Source organism: Acromyrmex echinatior, chromosome 1 (genome assembly GCF_024713525.1).
Source record: "Acromyrmex echinatior isolate Ae372 chromosome 1, ASM2471352v2, whole genome shotgun sequence".
NCBI lineage: Eukaryota > Metazoa > Arthropoda > Insecta > Hymenoptera > Formicidae > Acromyrmex > Acromyrmex echinatior.
Window position 1 is genome coordinate 8,418,025 of NC_141852.1, and position 21,208 is coordinate 8,439,232.

Below are 21,208 nucleotides of genomic sequence, written 5' to 3' on the forward strand. Positions count from 1 at the left end.
ATCCCCAAAAACTTTTAAAAAAAAGTAAAGTTTCGACGCGCTGAGCTTTTTCTTCTTCCGGGTGTAACGGGGGTGAACGAGTGGTTTATCCCAAATAGAGTCACCCCCTTTTTGTAAAAATGCGGTTTTTCCATGCGATAATAGACTATATTCTATACACGTACGGAGATTTCGTGAAAACAGGACTGAGGTTCATCAGTCAATGAAATTACTATGTTCAGTAGAATGCAGATAATAAAATCTTTTATTACGTATGGTTGACACTCAAATCAACAATTAGCGAGTGGAAACCGAATCATAGATGATACTGAAATCATTCAAAATGGTCGCTCTAAGGATAAAGCATTTGAATGTTGATCCGATTGATTTTGTGATATATTGAAACTAATTTATTTAATTGAATGTAATTAGAAATATGGAGACTAAAATTAGTTTAGATTTGACTCTTAATAATATTATCGATTTTTTAAAAAAGATAAGAAGGGGTTTGATTAAAAGAGAGAGGCTATTTTTAAAGCCAATCATATTATATTAATATGTAGTTATACTGAGAAAACTGACCGCTATGTAAAAATATTATAGTTGCTGCTTGTCTTCAATCATCATCTTTGAAGGGCAATCCTCATAAAATTGAAGTGACAATCTCAATCGTGAATTATATTAAGGCTTATTATACCTATTGTATTTGCGGGATTAATTTTCTTTTTGATAAAACATAAGTTAATTCACAAGGACTTCTTACTGACAGAAATTAAATGAAAAAAAGACAAATAGGAGTCAGGCGCGGTAATTATTGCGCGAAATAATACAAATGTAACAAAACTCTTTATGTCCAGATCCATTCTTGGAATGCCAACGTTTGGCAAAATTTGGCAATTTTTTTTTGTAATTTAATTAAAATAAACCATAGACCACAATATTCACATAATGCCAATTTGCAAGATGAAAAAAGTAATGTTACAGTATCTAAAAATCTAAATACACAGATCTAAAAATAATTTTGTTAGTTTATCAAAATAATTCTGTAGGAAATTCATGCATGACAAATAATGTTGCAAAAAATTTTTATATTCTAACAATCAGTTTGAGTGTCCTACATAGTTATTTTAATAGCTCAACAAAATTCTTTTCAGATTTGTATCAATTTTAATTTATTAATTTCTAAATACTTAATTTTTAAATTCCTTTAGCAAAGCCATTCTTTCTTTAACGAGAAAATAAAATTTATTAGATGCATCCACATTTGTTGCACGTAACGTTTTTTTATTTCATTGAAAACCATAAAAGTGTGATCATCCATACATAATATGTGTAAAGGAAAATATGAGGTCATATGAAAGAGACAATTACCAAAAATGTGTGTGTGAAAGAAGTTGCAATACCGGCGTGCCGGTATCTTCTCGACATCCTCGATCTTCACCGGAAGCACAGCAAAGTTTCAAACGGCACGTGACCTTGGCCGAAGGATCTTACGCCCGTGGTCTGTCACCGTCGAGAAGATACCTTTTCACTTCCCCTTGGACGGCCACCTGAGCGACCTTGACTGAGCGCGGCGCGGGATTCGCAGACGATCACCTAAGACCCAGTGCTGCAGCCCCTCTCACGCGCGTGCTTGGACCCCACTTGGGTTAGCCAATACTTAAACCGCGGGCCTACCGCGCCGCGGATTATTCTTGTAGCATCGGCCGTTGGACCCGTAAGCTCACGTACGTACGCCCTGATCGCACGCGCGTACACACGCGTGGTATATATCGGATACGTGCGGGATATCTATCGTCTACGTAACTTATTTTAATATTTGGTGTATACGACTTACGTGAACGCATATGCGATATCGCGGGGACATATGTAGCACTCACACGCAAGTGTGCCTCGCTGATCCTGACCCCGCGAGAGAAGGACCGCGTGCACAGTGACGAGAGCCTCCCTTGAAGTCTTTGTAACCCTTCGTCTCCCGGAAGAAGAGGAATTTCCTCGTGATCGGTGTTTCCGAATCCCATTGTGTTCACTTATCGATCAACGACAGCGTCCAGCATTGGACGCTGGTATAGAGAAATACAGTGCAAAGAGTCAAGTGGACGGAATTTCGGATAATTCAAATCTTTGATGGGTAGCTCGGTTTGATGCAGCGCCACTGAATCGAGCAGGGATCGGTGGTTTCGGTGACGACGTAACTAGGAGCAAGAGTGGTGAAGTGCACAGTGCCGGCTTTTTTCTGATTTCGGTGGAGCGTGAGTGGAAGGTAAGCGTATTTCGAAAACTTTGGGGTGGAGAGCGGAACGTTTAACCGAGCGCAAATAGTCACTGGAGAGTGACCCAAAATGAATTTCCACGGTGAGAAATCGGGCCGACTCTTTAAACGGATTCGTGTGCGAGCCGTAAAAACGCTATAAAAAATCACATGTGCGCGAAACTCATAATCGTAACTTTTAATCGTATCAACCTTTCAAGAAAGATTACATTTTGGAGACAAAGATGAGAACAGCTCAACAGAATAATAATTGATGCAAGACTACTCTATATGCTTAAAGAAATGTACAGACGAATTTTTTTATTAGAAAAAAGTACATATTTTTTTTATTTTATGTTTTTTTCAAATAATGAAAATATTTTACTATCCGTGTGGTGCAAGTTAATCCCTTTTGAGTACCCATATATCAAAAACTTGAAGTAGTACGCTAGCGTGTCCTACAATGTTAAAAAAATTACCTCTAAAATTTGTTCATAATGGAATATCCATAAAGAAAGAAATCGATGTAACTTGCATTTTTGCATTAATTAAGCTTATTAATATACAACAAACACGACATTTTTAAGCCTAGCCTCAAAATTTATACATACATATCTACATTCTTAATTTAAATTTAAATTTTATTAATAGCTTCCTGATTTTGAAATAATTTTTTTGAAAAAATTTTTTGCAATTAAAATTGTTCCTTTTTTTCAAAAGGTATATATTAAAACATGTGTATATTAAAATTAAAAATTACGTGTAATATTGATTTATTAAAAGTTTATTGATACTTAATCATTAATGCATATTATATAATTAATATATCTATTAATAATTTTTAAATATTCTATATTTTTCTAGATATGTTTATATATATATATATATATAATTACAAATTTTTTTTAAAGCATGTAGATATGATATAAATAAAGTAGGGCAACAAATTCTTGTTCCAATCTAATATATGCGTGCGTGCGTGCGTGCGTGCGTGCGTGCGTGCGTGTGTGTGTGTGTGTGTGTGTGTGTGTGTGTGTGTGTGTGTGTGTGTGTGTGTGTGTGTGTGCTGGAGCGTGTACGTATATATATATATATATACGTGTACTCAACACAAACTATTATTATCACTTATGTTATTTCATGCGCAAAATAATTTATTTCATATGAAATTAAAATTATTTTATTAGTAAATTTCTATTAGCAAAAAATTTTCGCGAAAATAATTTAGTATTTATACTGTTTATATCGTGTCTTGTTTGAAACTATCACTAAAGTAGAATAAATAAATTTTTCCAAAATAAAGTATATTTTAATAACATATTTTTACACTTTAATAAGATTTTTGAGAAAGTTACATTAGTATTTTGACATTAATCTTCGAACTGCCATAACATTTATTGCTCTGTTGAAAGTGAATTTTTGACTGCATCTTGTGAAATTTTTAATTATGTAATATTTATCGTATTGTAATATTTCGTATAGTGTGATATTTTGCAATAAGAAAGATGTAATCATAATTTCCAGAATATTTTTAACAATTTTTATAAGAAATTTTTACAAATATAAAAAAATAAAGTATTGTTAAACTTCTTGAGCAAGTAAATTAAATTTAATTAATTTATGCGTAATGTTATTAAATTTTTATACACAACATTTTTTTAAATTAATTTTATATGTGTATTAAAGACTTAAAGCTACTAAAAATTTTTTAACTTTAAAAGATGTATTTTAAAAAATATAAAATAATTAAAAATTATTAATGTGTAGCAAATCGCGTAGTTTGTTAGTCTGTATAACATTCGGATATATGTTCGGATATATGAATTTTTGAGAATTTGTAAATAGCGATTCACCTGCGTTACACAATCGAGACATTTTGCCACAAGGCACATCCGTACAATTATTATAGAAACATTGTCATTGCCTCAATTCAAATTAATTCTAATTTTACCGTTAATATCGACATGTATTTCAGCAGACATAATTGAAAAGAGAGAAATAGAGAAAGAGAGAGAGAGAGAGAGAGAGAGAGAGAGAGAGAGAGAGAGAGAGAGAGAGAGAGAGAGAAATTTTTAGATAGAAACTTCACACACTTGACAGAAATTATATCGGCTATCTATTCATGCATTCAATTCTCTCATCAACTACCTACCTTAACATAATCCCCACGTATATGTTCAAGCACGTGAAATGAGTCACATTACACAACCGTTCGAAACACGTTGTAATATTTGGCACAAGGTCGCTGGATTTTCGAGCCAGTTTCTTAACAAACATGGCGTGATTTCGTGTATCCGAGGAAAATGGATCCTGCTCTTTCAAAGCGACATCAAGAGCGCGTAAACTTATGAATAGTTCAATCAATGTCTCCAAACAAATGACTCCAAACTCGTGTAATTCTGAATTTGATTAGTTAGACTTGAAAATATAAGAATAATATTGATATCGTTTTTGTATTTAATTTTTATGATCTAAGTCCGAAGTGCAAAGTCCGAACATATAAAGTATCGAAAATACTAGTAAAATAATACTGATACGAATTTAATTCTTCAATTAACAGTATAATTATTCAGTTAATAGTTATCGTCCCTATTGAATACCAATAAATGATACAGCATATCAGACTGCAGGAATCATTCATTATTCATGTAACGGTTAATAATTATACATCATGAAATAAACGAAAAATAGTGAAACGGCAAAAGTTTAAAAATAACTAAACTAAAATGTATGCCGATTTAATATTGACAGATCGAAATAGTCCGAGATTAATCATTTTCCAATGTGTGACAATATACATGCTATGTAACAAGCGTCAATATTACTTATTCTAACGGATATTGGCAAATTTCCGATTTTTTTTCTACTCAAAAACGTGTGCTTCACGATGATAACACAGTTTCCGCTTAAAATTAGGAACAATCGACCTCAACGATTACAAGAAAATCGCATAATGTAAATTGCCTTACTAGCCGAAGACGCATAGTGAATATCAATTTGTTCCGCAAGAATCAGAACTTAGCATGTATATTGTCACACATTGGAAAATGATTAATCTCTACTATTTCAATCTGTAATAAATCGGCATACATTTTAGTTTAGCTATCTTTAAACTTTCGCTGTTTTTACTTTTTTCTTTTTTTTTTTAATTTTGTTAGAACGTGTCCTATGATTATTGATTCTTGAATTATTGCTAACGTTTTATATCTCTTTAAGACAGATTATTCATTTCTTTATAATTATTTTAAACTAATAAATTAAAACGTTTTTCATATAAAATATTATAATTACATTCTTTTATTTGCTAATTCTTAAATAAAAAATCACGTACGTTAAAACATAGTTATTTCTTAAAGTATTCAAGGCAAAAGACATTTATGTCATATATTGTTACGATATATGTCAAAGATTTGTCAAATGACGGATTGCCAATACATAGTAAAAGCAGTAAGAAATAAAAATTACAACTTTATAATAACTTAAATGTCACAACAAATTGATCAAGATTTACCTATCATTAAATATCTTTGATAAAAAGAATTTATCTTAGTTTACTGTCAATATGTACATTCTATCAGAAAATTAATAGTTTTCAATTATATAAAATCTTTAAGAGTTCAATATTAATATGAAAAAAAATTTTAAATAGATACTTCAATACTTAAATGCGTACTTTCTTTGAGTTCGTTAGTCATAATAGAATTCTTAAGATTTTTATTGCCTTGTTAGACCTAAGATGAAGAGACGATAAAGTAATTGTACTTAATTAAGTTCTTCAACATCGTTAGTTTCCACCAAGATTAATAATAATCGTCATGCAGAAAATGGAGAAAGAAATACATTTCGCGTTTACACGAAAGATTAACGAATGATTTCATGTGTGTGACACAATACGTCTGTGCAAAGCTTCGAAGATATTTTACTCTAGTCAAGGCTAAGATCTCTCCGACTGCAGTGTGTCGAAAGAGTGGTAACGCACCGTTGCTTTTATCCAAATCGAGGACATTAAAACACTTTAGAATTGCAAATAATTACTTTTAAGTTAACGATAGCGAAACTTTCTTGCGTTATCCTTCAAATATTATCTAAAATTCATACTCTTTGAGTATCAATTGCCAATTAATGTTCAATCTATACAATATTGATATTCACGTATAATTTAGTCTAAATGTATGCACGAAATCTAAAGTTGACGAAAATCAAATATGGTTTATCAGATTTATGTAAAAAAATCTAAAAGATTTATGTAAGAAATTTGAAAATTTTAGTAATAAATATTTATCGTTTTTATTTTTCAATTACTTCTTTCAGAACATTTTGTATCTTTCAAAATCTTATTTTTTTATTGTGCCACATTCTTCTAAATTATCAAATTTGTTTTCTAATCAATTCTGCAAAAACACACCCTCTCCATAACTAAGCAAAGTTGCCCTATGAGAAATTTTAGTGTGCAAACAGTTTTAGTCGAAAAACGTGCTTTCACGTCGGACAAGAAGTTGAGTAATTTTTACGGTTTACTAATCGGCGCGTCGATTAGCACGTAAAACGTTAGAACGATGAATTAGAAACTGCAGGATACATTACAATTAAATTCCCAAAAGTGCTATCGGCAAAGAAAGTAGAACTACGACAGCGCCGTACAATTAGTTTTACAACGCAGTTGTTGAATGCACCTGGCTTCGTTTCGCGGTCGAAGACAAAACCGTCTGGTGCGATTAACTTTGATCATAAATTTCGGGAGAGAGAGACAGATGCATGATATTATGAATCATTTTTTTATCTACTTTTCTCATGAAAAGAGAAATGTGTGCTGCGATCGGATCGTCAGATTTTTTTGCATTTTCATTGAAGAGAAATGCCTAACATGGAAACTCGGGGAAGAATGTGAGGTATTATGTGGAGGATAAGATTACTCTTAGAGAAATTTAATACTGTAAGTCGGTTAGTGATAAATTACTTATTTTGAAATTAAAAGCACTAATAATACTTTGTATTAAAACAATGTTGAGTATTAAAAGCACTGTTATTAGTGTTTTAAAATAAATAAATGGTAAAGCGAGCATATAGGAGTCAAGCGCAGAAATTAGTCCTCAGACTTAATATATTAATGCAAGTTTAATGGGAGAAAACAACGATTACATGCTTTGAGTCTTCCTTAGATTAGAAAAATTTTATAAAAATAAAAAAGTAAATATTAAAATTAAATATAAACACATCTCATACGTTAATGTTGCATATATCATAGATTATTTAGTTACTCATAAATTAATTTCTAATTTATTTGCATTATATATATCGTCATTTTACTAATGCTATTATAAATTCATGCTTCCATCTAGGCGTTTCTAAATAAGTGCCGTCGTTACTCTCGTTGGGTGGTGAAAACGCTTCTTAAAAGTCGATACACTTTGATCACGCAAGAACAGGCTAGTAGCACAGAGAAATTAGCGAATAATACCTCTGTCTTTTTTTGCTACATAAGAAAAGAGTTACACGATGACGTTTAACGGACAAACCTGTTTTGTGATATAGGATGCTCATTTCCGGAATAATAGTAGAGGAAGAGATAATCGCCGAAGGCGAATCGCTAGTGAACGGCAGTGAGAGTCGTTGAGCAGAAACGTTAAGCTAGTACCATTAGATCGAAGAAAAAGAAATGAAGACACTCTCTTGACAAAAATATATCTATAAATCGTATCTGAAGCAAAATCATCACGAAGCATAATTTATCATAATTATGCACAATATGCAATAATGTGCAGTATTAATCAAAATGCTGCATTTTTTCTCTTTTATGGCAATTAATTAATTATAATAAGCGTAACAAACGACTCCATAAAATTATAAATTTCCTTCTGAAGAAGTGAAGCGCATTCTATGAAAAGAAGAAAGTAGACAGAAAAAATTAATTGGTTTAATAGAAATTTCATCAATTCTATAAAAACTCTTCGGGATTATATTCCTCTTTTTTCAAAATTAGATGTACGTTAAAAATCAATATTATACAAATATTCAGTGTATTACAAAACAAGTTTTAAATATGGCACATTTTCTGATATTTATCAAAAATAATAGAAATTGTGTACAGAATGCTATACAGAATTCGCTTTAAAGGTGATTATTAGTTACAAATTAATTCTATTAGAAATTTATCTATAATAATATAAGTATAATATAAAAACAAAATATTTAATCTTTTTATTAAGACAAACTATACGTAAAAAGCATGAACATGTATTGCCAAATGTTCCAATAAGAATTATTTATTTTTCATATCCGTATGGAATAAGTTGTGGAATTTAAAAAGTAATTTGTAAAGTACAGAATCTAAAGTAAAAAGATAAGAAAGTGGCATTGTGATAAAAATTCACTGACACGAAAACCATGCAAGAATCACCGAAGGCGTATTACTCGTCACATTTAATAGCCAATGTAGCATTACCTACTTAGCACGCTCTTCTTCGACTCTCACCAATAATAATTCAGAGATTCAGAGATTAAAGCAAAAATGTCTAAAACATGAGAATATAATATCTTACAAACGAGTATACAATATTCTATCATCGGCGTAATATTATTATTTCTTTCTTATACCTCAAAAGGAAAGCTTTATCGTAAAGAACCAGCGATCATGTACCATAAATTGCAAATTGTAGATCATAGACGGTATGGTTCATCATGTTCCGTTCATGCGAATCAAGATATTCCGCTTGGAGCACAAATGTATTAAATTATTTTTCGATAATAGTGATATAGTAAAGAATAATATAACAAGTGTAATTAAAAGCGTGATTAAGAAGGGTACATTAAGAAAGGTAAATGTAACAGCAAAAAGTAGACAAAATATCTAATTCCATTTAGTATCTGCTGAAAAATGTGTGAAGTTAATCATATAGTTAATTAGTTAATTATATGCATTTAAGTATAACAGACAATTAGCCATAATGAACATAATTAATAATAAATAATTAATCATATTTAGAGTGTTTCAAAGCGCAAAAAAGATGAAACAGCTTTGTAAATAATTTTGTAAGTACAGCATTTAGTGACATTTGTTTGCTGAGCACTTGCGAAAGTAAACAAAAAGATAGTGGAGAGATGATGAAACCAGTCTATAAAATGCTTGGCGAAAGGTAAAGTTGTCCTTTTGTTGCATCTATGTATATACCAACGTTAGCTCCGATGTTATTCAAGCGTGTTTTCTTGACACGATTCTAATCCGGTCAATATGCTGAATCTCTCGACCGCAATTCCTTAATTTACTGCTCGTGATTAGACGAATCACAATTAAATCCTTTCGCAAAAACTAACAGTCTCACTAACTGATTATTTGTAGCTGGTACCATTCAATCGACTAACATTTGTGTTTGAACAGATAATGGAGTGCAATAAATAATAACAAAAATTGCAATTTAAAATTTTTATAATACAGATTATATATTCAAGACATTTTTTTTAAATATAAGTTGTGAAAAAACAATAGCTCTTTTAATCTCATCTTCAACACACAGAGAGTGTTTGTGATTGTAATTGCATAAAAAAATAATTATGGTTAGAAGCTATATTTTGATAATACTGCCATAATGTTAACAACAACTATATTTATAGACCATCTATCAAACAAATATAAATATAGTACAGTGTAAATATATTATACCGAGAAAATGGCTATAAATTTTATAGTTAAATTATAAAAATTGCCATTTTTTTCTCTTAATGTAGAATACATATTTGGTTAAAAATATAACTTTTTTAAAAATGATATGATTATGTCAAATTAATCAGCCAAATTAATAGCAAGTATCTTGAATATTTTTAATCAAGATAAAATTCGAGAAAAAGTTAAAATAGCTTAATAAAATTAGAGACAAAACAATATTAACAATATAACTGATTTCATTACCATATCATTCTGTAAAAAAAATTATTTATTTTTAGCAAAATGTATATTCTGTACTGAGATAAAAAAGTAATTACAAATAACATTCCTGACTCTTAAAACAAGTCTCTTTCGAAGACTGATTCGCGAGTCCTGAAAGTAAAAAGGAACGTGCGTGCAAAAAGAAAAGTCGCGCTTGAGAGAGTACGAAATATGAAAGAAAGGTCGAGGAAAATAAAAGGAAAGAGCCGCTTGTCTTCAGTCATGACAACGGCCGCGAATGACGACGGTGAATATCTCGCATGCGACGTGATACACCACGAGAGGCCGATCGGTAATTAACCGGACGGCACGACCCACTTACCCACTAAACTCGAAGAGCCATCCGTCGTGCGGATGTTACCTTCGTCATCATCATAGGAATTCTCTCTCATTGAGAGAGAACCTGCATGGTGAAGACGACACCGGCTACACAACGTTTCTCTCTTTCTCCTTGTCCCTCTTCTCTCGCCTTCATCTGATCTCACCCTCGTTATCTGGCACTCTCGCAAGACTTTCTCTATATAACAAGTACCGTTTAACTCTACAGATCTGTGCTCGCCGAGATAAAACGGCACGCATCGAGATTCATATGCCGGATATATCTCGTGTGAAACACGTGCCGTTATTAACCTTGTTGGTTATAATGATATATTTTATCTTACATATTTTATCTCGACATCGAATTCTTAATATGAATGATATTAACATTCATAGTTCGATTCTTATTTCAAGATCGTCTTAATTTATGTCTTAAGATACAAATACGATTGTGTGGGCAGTCGGATTCATATTCATAGTCGGATCTTATATTTAAAACCATCTTAAGTACAGTTTTAAGATGTCACCAATAAGTTTTAAGATGAACCAATCAGATTAGAACCATTCGTATTAGCGACTTAAGACATCACTTAAAATAAGAACCAATTATGAATAACTGACCTGTAACTGATTTATAACATCTTAAGATGATCTTAAATATAAAAATCGAATACTGGCCTATTATCTACTCTCTAAATTCTTAATAGAATCTCACTTAAATCCAATCTCAAAAAAAGAGTGGTTCAATTTTCAATCTTTAAAAGTGAGATTTCACTCTTCAGAGTTAGATTCACTCTAAAAGTTTTAGAGAATATTTTCAAATAAAAAATAGGATAAGAGTGTATTTGTAAATTTTATTTTTCTATTCTAAAATAGATAATATTTATTCTTGTGATTAAAAATAATTTATTATTATTTGCGACATTGTATAAGATTGATTAGATTATTTATTTATTTAAACAATTTTGCAAATAATAAATAAATAATAAAAATTTTAGTTATTTTTTATTGTGCAATTTGAATCATGTAAAAGTTGAAAGAACAGATTATGGTAATTTAAGAGGCAAACATATATTAATAAGGTCTAGCACAAACAAATACTAATTGTATAAATAACTTCATTAAAAATTCTAAAACTGATCCTTAACGGAAAATCCACTTTCATTTAAGCAATGCAGAATATATTTATTAAGAAACTTATAGGCGAAACTTAAACCCAGATTAACGATGATTGATAAACGATGCGTTGCAATTATGTTTTGTGTAATTCCGATGTTTTGTGTAATTCCGGTCTACAACATTGACATCACCTACATGCGGATATCAGTATTTTAACACTTATCTAGAGTGACATAAAATCTGTGTCGCGAGTTAAGGTTGAATATTTCGAGGTCTGCATGTTGCGGAAAAGCAGGATTTTCTCGCTCGCGAGCCGATGCGTTTCGATGCAATGCACATGCAAGGCGCATGCACAACGCTGTGAAAAGTATAACCGTTGAAAAAAAAAATCGTTGAAAAGAAAGATCGACCGCGCCAGGTCGCAAGTCGGTGAGAAAAGGCCGAAGGGCCACGCAACGACATTGGGCAACCTTCAGTTGTGTATTGCTGTTACTTCTGTTTTCGCAGTTCGCGAAACTGCAATATCAATTACGCAAACTACAAACTCTCCGCTGGCCTTAAAATACCGGCCGCGGCGATGATCAAATCACAGCTCGTTTAATTTTCCAGTCTACTTATTGCTTGCTCATCCCCCGTGTCTAAGGGGGATCTACAATCATATTTCGATGCTTCTATGCATTCGATAACTGCTATGATAAGCCAATACATCATTTCTATCCGAATAATTCAGTATGACTGCGTTAGGTGCAATTCACGCCGATATTTATCAGAGAAAGATCTTGAAGTGATAGTCTGTGTTTTGCCGGAAATTTTAAGGTGATTTGATCGAGAACTTCAATTGAAGCAGTAATGCCAATTTCCATCAATGTAGATTAACTTTAATCTCGGTTCAACTTACTCTTCGTCTTTTTCTAGTTCTAAAGGTTAGAAAAAGACGAAGAGTAAGTTGAATCTAGATTAAAGTTAATCTACGTTGGTGGAAACGACCATAAATCGTTTAAAAGATAAAAAAAAAGTAATAAAGATTCAACTTTTCGTCTATTCTTTAAACTTCTACTTTGGAATACGATTTTTCACTAACGATTCGATAATTTTTGATAAATATTACGTATAAAATAATTCTTTAAAATATTTTAGCAGTAGAAAGATTTTTTAATTACCTCTGTATAATTCAATATGATTGCACTAGATGCAATTCTCTAATTCATTAGAGAAGGACAGAATTTCAAAATGATAATCTGTGTTTTAAATTACGCTGAAAATTTTTAAGTGATTTAATCGAGATTACTTTCAATCAAGACAACAAGATGATCAAAAGATAAAATGATAAAGATCTATCTTTTCATCCATTCTTTAAACTTCTACTTTGAAACTTGGGTTCTCGAAACTTTAACTAACGATTTGGCAATTTTTGATAAATATTACGTATGATTCTTTAAAAAGTTCTAGTAGTAAGAAGACATAGTTGCATCATGATTACGAAAATTATGAGCAATCTTATGTCAGAAATCATAAATATATCGTCGACTCTTCTCTTTCACCCTCTCTTTTTCTCTGCAGGCATAATTCAAAACGTTCTTGTAAAAATGATAATAGATGTCTCGTCAAATTGTCATAATTACGTCACGAATACGGAAATCGTGAGTGATCGAGTGTTACAAATTGCAAAGACGTTTACGCGAACTCTTCGTCACGATAAGTTGCCACCCGATGTGACGGTGAAAAAAAAAGCAACCAGAAACGTTTCCGAGGGTGGTTACGTAGGGCCTAAATCGGGCGCGGAAGAGGAAACCAACTAGACGAAAATGATTTAGGCGATTACACGATTACCTCTTACGAGAACAAACTGTCTCTATCGCGATTACACAAATCAGTTGTTATGCGCGAAAGTTCGAGCGACTCATCACTAATAATCGTCAAACGTCGTCAGATTAACGAAAACGCAATCTAATCGTACAGCATAATGTATACGGCGTGGTACGTAAGATTACGAAATTGATTTCTTTTCTGACAAACAGCGAGAAAGTGTCATTCATGAATTTAATGCTGTCCATCGGCGACACAAGTAATGCTGACAAAGCTCTATAAGTATGTTATGACGCGACAAAAAGAGACAGAGCGAGATGTGCAAAATCGTTAATGGGCGATATAACAAATTTGTCATCTGCATCATGACTGTCCCGCGATTATACGAGGAACTTATATATTATACGAGGAAAAAGATCAAATGTTCGCGAGTGATTACGTGTGTATATTTACGATAAAACTCGCTAGATAATCTCCGACAAGCACTGCAGTTTATTCTTGTTAATCTCTCTTCGTGTCATCTTTCTTTTTGAACATACAACGTAAACAAATTATGATGCAGAAATGAATGATTGCTTAGAGTTGAACAAGTACTTACCGATTAAATTGAAGAAAGATGTTTCCGTTAGAAGACACGTGGAAGTAATAAAAATTAATAAAAGTTAATGAAAAGAAGACGTATATTAAAACAGGAAATTTAATATATGTAAAGCAAAAATTTCATACATATTTATAAATTACATGTAAATTATATTTTTACATAAATTATATATTTACATAAATATACATATTTATTATGTTTTAATAACGTTGTTTTCTATTTCGCTGGCAATTATGTGGTTAAATATTGCCTATTGCCGTTGTGAATTTCTCTTTTTTGCTAGAGATATTTAAAGATGATTTTCTAATATATTATAATTTGTAAATAATAAAAATTGTCAATAGTAAAATTATTATAGACGCCTCATTGTTATAATAAAATAATGAACAAATATATGGGAAAGTAAAAGTCCACGCAGTAATCGATGCGCAAATTTAATCATACAATAATTAATTCATTACATATAATAATAATTTATTGATTTGTGACAATGTGACCGAACGCGTTTCGATTTACTTCATTATCAATGACGATTTATTTGATTATATGGTGCTCTAGGAATGCAACAGTGCCAACCATGCATCTTATCAAAAAGATTCCTGCATTCCTAGTGGTTTTCTGACAAAAATTGTGTCAATTATAAAATTGATTCTAAAATTCGAAACTCTTTTGAGTTTCCTTTAATTTTTGAATTGGCACGTTTCTATATAATCCATTCTTACACATTGAAGCAAGTAAGTTTTAGAACATAGCAATTTATAACGTAATATATAATTGAAAAATATAGTGAGAAATTCTGAGATTTAAGAGTTAATCCATTGACACCCATTAATCTATGTCGAATATTAAAATCGTATCGTTCGACAGCTTCAATTCAAAGAAACTGTCGAGAAATCGTTAGAAATCAACCGTCAGGTTCTGCACTAAATTGCATGTGTCATTAGCTTTATTACTGAACAACGATGATGCGTGAGATTTAGCACAGAGCAGAATCACATCTGTTCGATTTATTTCAACGTAGCGACGCACGTATTAGTATCTGATTAATGCCTAACGTGTGTACACTTCATTTAAAATTAATTTATTTAATATTGGCGTTATAAAAATAGGATTTATTTCTTTAATATTTATCTGCAATTATTCATTAACGTATTTTTAAGCTGTCGACTTCTTTACGAAATATATTAATTTATGATGTGCTGAGTTAGAACTAAAATTTGTAGTGTTACAAATTTTAAAATTCAAGCAATTGTAATCTTGTTAAAAATAAACGAAATTTCAATTTAAAAAAGCATTTTTAATCTTAAAATCTCTACTTTCGAAAAATTATCATATCCATTGAGTTTTTATAAGTTTGATAATTTTTCTATATAGTCGACTACAAACTGTGTGAACAAAATGAGAAATTTTCTTCTCAATCTATAAACCTGTCATATGCCCAATAAAATTACAAAAATTTGATTTTCTAACGTGAAAGTTTTTATTTTTTAAAAATGTTGCTAAGATTTTTTTGTTATCACTTAAATAATAAAAGAAGCATTTTGACTTTAATTACTCATAATTTCATAAAAAATCATTGTGCCGCAATTCATTGTACCTGCAGATTCTCGAAATTGAAACTTTACTTTGTCGAATGTTATAATTGCCAAATTTTTTTTTAAAACATGTAGATACAAAGTAGCACTACGAACTTTTGTTTCAATACCCAATACTAAATTCTGCATTAAATGGATTAGATATATCGGCATTTGCTAAAACGTACAATTATTTGTATCAATAGAGATTGCTTCTTTTTCAAAAATGTAGGCTGAGGTAAGTGAAGATTCGTGATGCACTAATTTCACACATCACGGTCAGCGTCGTTGCATATGCGAATCTCTGACATCGTTGTGCTCGCTCGGAAGAAGCGAAAACAGTGATTTATTAGGTCGTATAGAAAACGAGGCGAAAAAGGAAAATGCGGAGAAATGATGGAAGAAGAAGGACGAAAGCGTAAGGAAAGGAGGAAACCGGTTCATATCCGTGCGTAAAGTCGCAGCGAAAGCACAGCACAACAACGATGACTTCGCGATAACGCCGGGATTCTTAAATGATGTTCACGACGAACTTCCTGACCTATTGCATTCACGTCGAAGTCTTTGACGTAAACGATTAGAATGACATGTAATATACGCATGCGTAAACGTGAGCGGAAAGATATCCGGGAATCCCTTCTGCGATTGTAGGATTGCTGTAATCTTTGACTCTCTCAACACACACATATGAATTTCTGATAAAATATATTAGATATAAATAAGTAATCCACTATTTTTATATAAATTTAATATTTATTATCAATTTATTTGTGATATTATTATAGTAGTTTAATTGCGTTTATAAATCCGAAAAATTATTTTGGAGCGCAGTTTAAATGACTACATATTTTAGATATTATTTTACGAATAATAGTTTGAAGGCATTACATCCTTTGAGTACGCTAAGTGTGGTAAAATATCTTAGCCATGTTGCAATAATATCTTTGATCAATTTCGTCACAAGTATATAAATTCACATAAATTATTTAAAAGCATCTAAGATTTCCAGTTTCGTAATAGTCATTAAATTCTTACTTATTGTGTATTCACATATACGGTCTTAATACATCGTTCATCAATATTTATTGCCGAAACATACCGATATAATTTAATCATGAAAATAATATATAATATATCTCTAATACTTTTCAATATTTTCTTTCACTTTACAGAGTTATAAATTTCAACTTAACAGAAAAACTGTCTTTACTTGTGATGAATTCATAAAGCTACTTTCTTATTTTCTGATATTTTTTCTAAATTATTTGTAAAACATAGCATGTTGCATCAATTGAAACAAATAATAGTTTGAAGGCATTACATCCTTTGAGTACGCTAGGTGTGGTAAAATATCTTAGCCATGTTGCAATAATATCTTTGATCAATTTCGTCACAAGAAATCGAGTAGTGCTCATTTCGGTTTCATAAGGCAAAATTAGTCTCAATTGGTATTCACGTAGCACCTTCAAATTATCATTTGTTCCGGTCGATGTAACATATATTTTATCTGACAAAAAATTTAGAAATGCTGAAAAAATAAAAAGTGACTTGATAAATCATTCATTACTTAAATGAGTGCCGAAAAATCCAGTATCAAATCTTCTTGCCTAATAATACTTTTTGAGACTAAAGGCTGGAGTTACATCATAAATTAAATTGAGCAACTATTAAAATAATATTAAGCGACTTAATATTATTGATGCTAACAAGCATCTTTAAAACTCTATAAATCATTTGCGAAAAATATTACCTCAGCCGGAGTTCAAACCTGTATCTCCCGAATTCCGTGCTGATGTTTAGGAATTCATTACAAGTAAAAACTAATCTTTCATCAAATTAGAATCTTTTATACGTAATACATGAAAAAAAAACAGAAGACGATCAATTTCTGAAAAGAAATTTTTTTGTTAAACATTAATTTTCCAATTGTTTCTCTGTTTTACAGCACGATAAACTTAAAAATCAATAGAATTTTCTCAAAATCTTTTAATAACATATATATTTTTTTTTTTTATTATGATTACTTTATATGATCTCCTATAGCAATACAAAAATTTTCATTTACAAAATGAATTTTTTTAAAAGTAATATACACTCACATGCGCGTAATTTTTTTTATCAAAGATAATCGTAAATTAAAAAATCTTATCCGAACAAGAAATTAATTCGTGTCCAAATCGGATTTGAGTAAACAATCTGTATGAATGTACGTCATCAGGACTAAGTTATAACTGACAATAAACCGGATTAAACTAGGTATTTGCCTTGATTTACACATGCTTAGAAATTCCATGAAACTTTAGGGTAATAACTCTTTTACTACTAAATGAAATATGATTCCTGCACGCATTAATCCTTTATCAAATTATAAAGAACGATCATATCTTCTCGGTTACGTGTGGCGCTTAGCTGGCTTCAGAAAAATGTAAAAAAGACCTCCTGAAGAATGACCTTTATAATCTATGTTAATATATATTCGAAAATATATAAAAAATATATACTATGTATTCTATATATTCATTTTCTCTCTACATAACTACAAAAAAATTAAGCTTTTCCTTTGCACTTAATTTGATAAATAAATGTTTTGAGTATATTATCCATTCTTCATGCATTATATGTATAAAAATATTCTAAACTTAATAAAAATCTAAAAGTAACGCATTAATATTTACAAAGTTTTTTTAGAAACATCTGCTTTAAATTCCAAATATTTTAATTCCCGATTTGATTAAAATCTTATAATTATAATTATATATCGTAATTACATTTTTAATAATATTGATTTGCATTTTTAGAGATGGCGTCGGCGGCAGCAGAATTAGTAGCAGAGAGAGAGCCGGAGCTGAGGATTGAGATGACAGATTCAAATAGGACATTCGGAAGTGCCCAAGGTCTAGTAAAAATGGCTCTGGATCAATACACGGAAATTCTCACGACAGTTTCCGATCCACGTGTTAGCGACTGGCCGCTAATGGATTCGCCCGTACCGACAATTCTTATCGTGCTCCTTTATTTGTACAGCGTTGTCATATTCGGCCCGCGTATGATGGCCAACAAAAAGCCATATAAACTCAGAGGAGTCCTGGTAGCGTATAACGCGTTTCAAGTCGTCTTCTCACTAGAAATGATGTACGAGGTAAACATTTTTTTATTATTTTCAAAAAAATAAGACAAACTTATCATGGATATATTATAAAAGTGCATAATTTGGAAAAATATTCGTTTGAAAGGTCTGTGCAAATTTTCAAAATTTAAATAAAAAAATTTTTTAGATAAAAATATTTTTAATCTGTAATATATGCATTTTATATCCACAATGTTTTTTTATTTTGTAGATATTTTCATAATCCTTTTCATACAGAAATCTTACACTGTAAAAACTGCAGTGTTTAAAATATCTTTGCAAAACAAACGTTTAATAATAAAAAATTGTCCAATTTTAAACGTTTTAGTGTTTTTAATCCAAACATATAGTGTTTTGTTTATTGAAAAAATTTAAAACTAAAATATTTTTAAAAAACAGAGACAAGAATACAATTTTTTAATATTTTAAAATTAAATACTTCCTTTTTGAATATACTGAAAAATCCGCACAAACTTTCAAACAACTCAATAAAACACCTTTTCAAAATATTAACTGGTATAGACTAACGTAATATATTTAATTAAATACAGTAAGGAAAATTATTCTAATTCGAAATCGCTATATTATGAAACGAAATATAATAGAGGAGTTGAAAAAGATATAATCGATAGACAAATAAATATTAAGAATCAGGAAATGAAGAAGTTAGAAATCCTATAATTTACGATCATGCAATCCATGGGCGGGCATAAACAATAGAACTCGTAGAAAATGCAAGAGAAATGGAAAGAATAAGAGAGAAAGGAAAAGAATGAGAGCATTATATGAGGGAGAGAGAAAGAAAGAGCCTCGAGACAACCTTTCACGTCACCCTTGACTTTCGCGTTTTCTTATAGCCATCATTAAGTTCTCGTTATAGCGTATATGACGTACAAAGTTCATGAGTGCCGACGATCCGGCGGGATCTAAGGACTCAGCTGACGGTTGGAAGCCGGTCAAACAACTCACTCGTTACATATATATATATATATATATATATATATATATATATATATATATATAGGTCACGATGTAAGTATGCCGTTGGTATATATGTATTCGAGATTGAAAATAATGGGATGGTTAATCGCAGGGAGGATTATGAACTATCAAAATGAACAGCCACGTATAATCCTCGTTCGTCGAACCAATACGGCTAACATAGTGTGACAGTGAAAGGAGATGTGATGAATAGAATCGTATAATCATTAACAAAGATCCAAGAAAAGACTTTGACCTAGAACTTCATCGGTTGCATTAAGAAAAAAAAATGGTTGCAATTATCATAATTTAATCATAATTTACAGTCCATTTTTTCGATATCAATCCTGCCAACTATATATTTTTAGTAGAATGATAAATATAAATATTATTATTAATATTACAGCAGTGTAATAATTATTATTAATATTATAATAGTAACTGTAAAAATGGAACTCTTAATCAAAATTTAATGTAATTATATTCACTAATACCAAATACTTTTCTCTCAGTGTATATCACGGAATCAATGTATTTAGCTTAAATAGTACCAAATATAACACAGTTTTCATATCACTCTTACTTCAAAAGTGACACAACAAATTAATAGCGAATTCGAACAATTGTACTCAATGTTCGCATTAAGCTCATCGTACATAGATCGACTGTGTGTTTATTATAAGTAGAAATAAGCTCTATAAAGCTAACAGATCAGCAAAATCAAATCAGACCTGTCAAAATTTTTAGTACTCATTTTGTAATAAATTGTACCATTACTATAATTTTGTGCCATTTCGAAAAAAATCGTAGCGATGCTTAATATTAAGCTGACAGAACAAATTCAAAATAAAAGAAAAAAAGAAAAATAATATCAGAAATTAATAGGATTATAGGATTGAAATTAATAGAATTTGTACTATTTTGTACTACCAAAAACAATTCTATATTAAATAATAAGATTTTGGAAATAAGACTTTATTTCGTTTAAGACCGTTTATGTTAGATACATTACTTTAAATACGAAACGCCACTATGGTTTGAATGTTAAGATGTTAAATTATTATATATATTCATTTAAATAAATTAATTTCAGAAATTATAATTGCGTGCCGATATGATTGTCGGACTTTCAACGCAATCAATCTTTCTTTTATTTTGAATTGATTTTGTCAGTTTAATATTAAGCTAGCACCGCCACGATTTTTTTCGAAATGGCACACGGTACAAAATTATCATTAATGGTACAATTAAATAAAATGAGTACTAAAAATTCTGATAGATCCGATTTGATTCTGCTGATTTGGTTCTGCTAGCTTTATAAAGCTCTAGAAATAGATTAAATCGCGAAATCTTAGAAATACACCTTATAATATTGTTGGGCAAAATATATATTTTATAATTCGAAATATTTGCATTTTACTTTTATATTTAAATTAAATCAGTTCGTAAAACGATTATAATACGCACTCTTGTGCACTAATATTGTGTATCCAATCAAATTCGCTATAAGTTTTAGAAAAAGAAAGGACAA

The 21,208-nt window shown here is 30.6% G+C and overlaps 1 protein-coding gene across 2 annotated transcripts in view; it reads left to right on the top strand.

Moving 5' to 3' along the window:
• The first annotated feature begins 235 nt into the window (after positions 1-235).
• LOC105146630 (very long chain fatty acid elongase AAEL008004) overlaps positions 236-21,208 on the top strand; it is a 33,519-nt gene continuing 12,546 nt past the window's right edge. Inside the window, exons 1-2 of one of the 2 annotated variants that reach the window (XM_011057026.2) lie at positions 236-2,242; positions 18,368-18,708. In XM_011057026.2, the coding sequence (XP_011055328.1) occupies positions 18,370-18,708 (339 nt within the window). In that variant the 5' untranslated portion in view covers positions 236-2,242; positions 18,368-18,369. The other variant, XM_011057027.2, reaches the window with a different exon arrangement.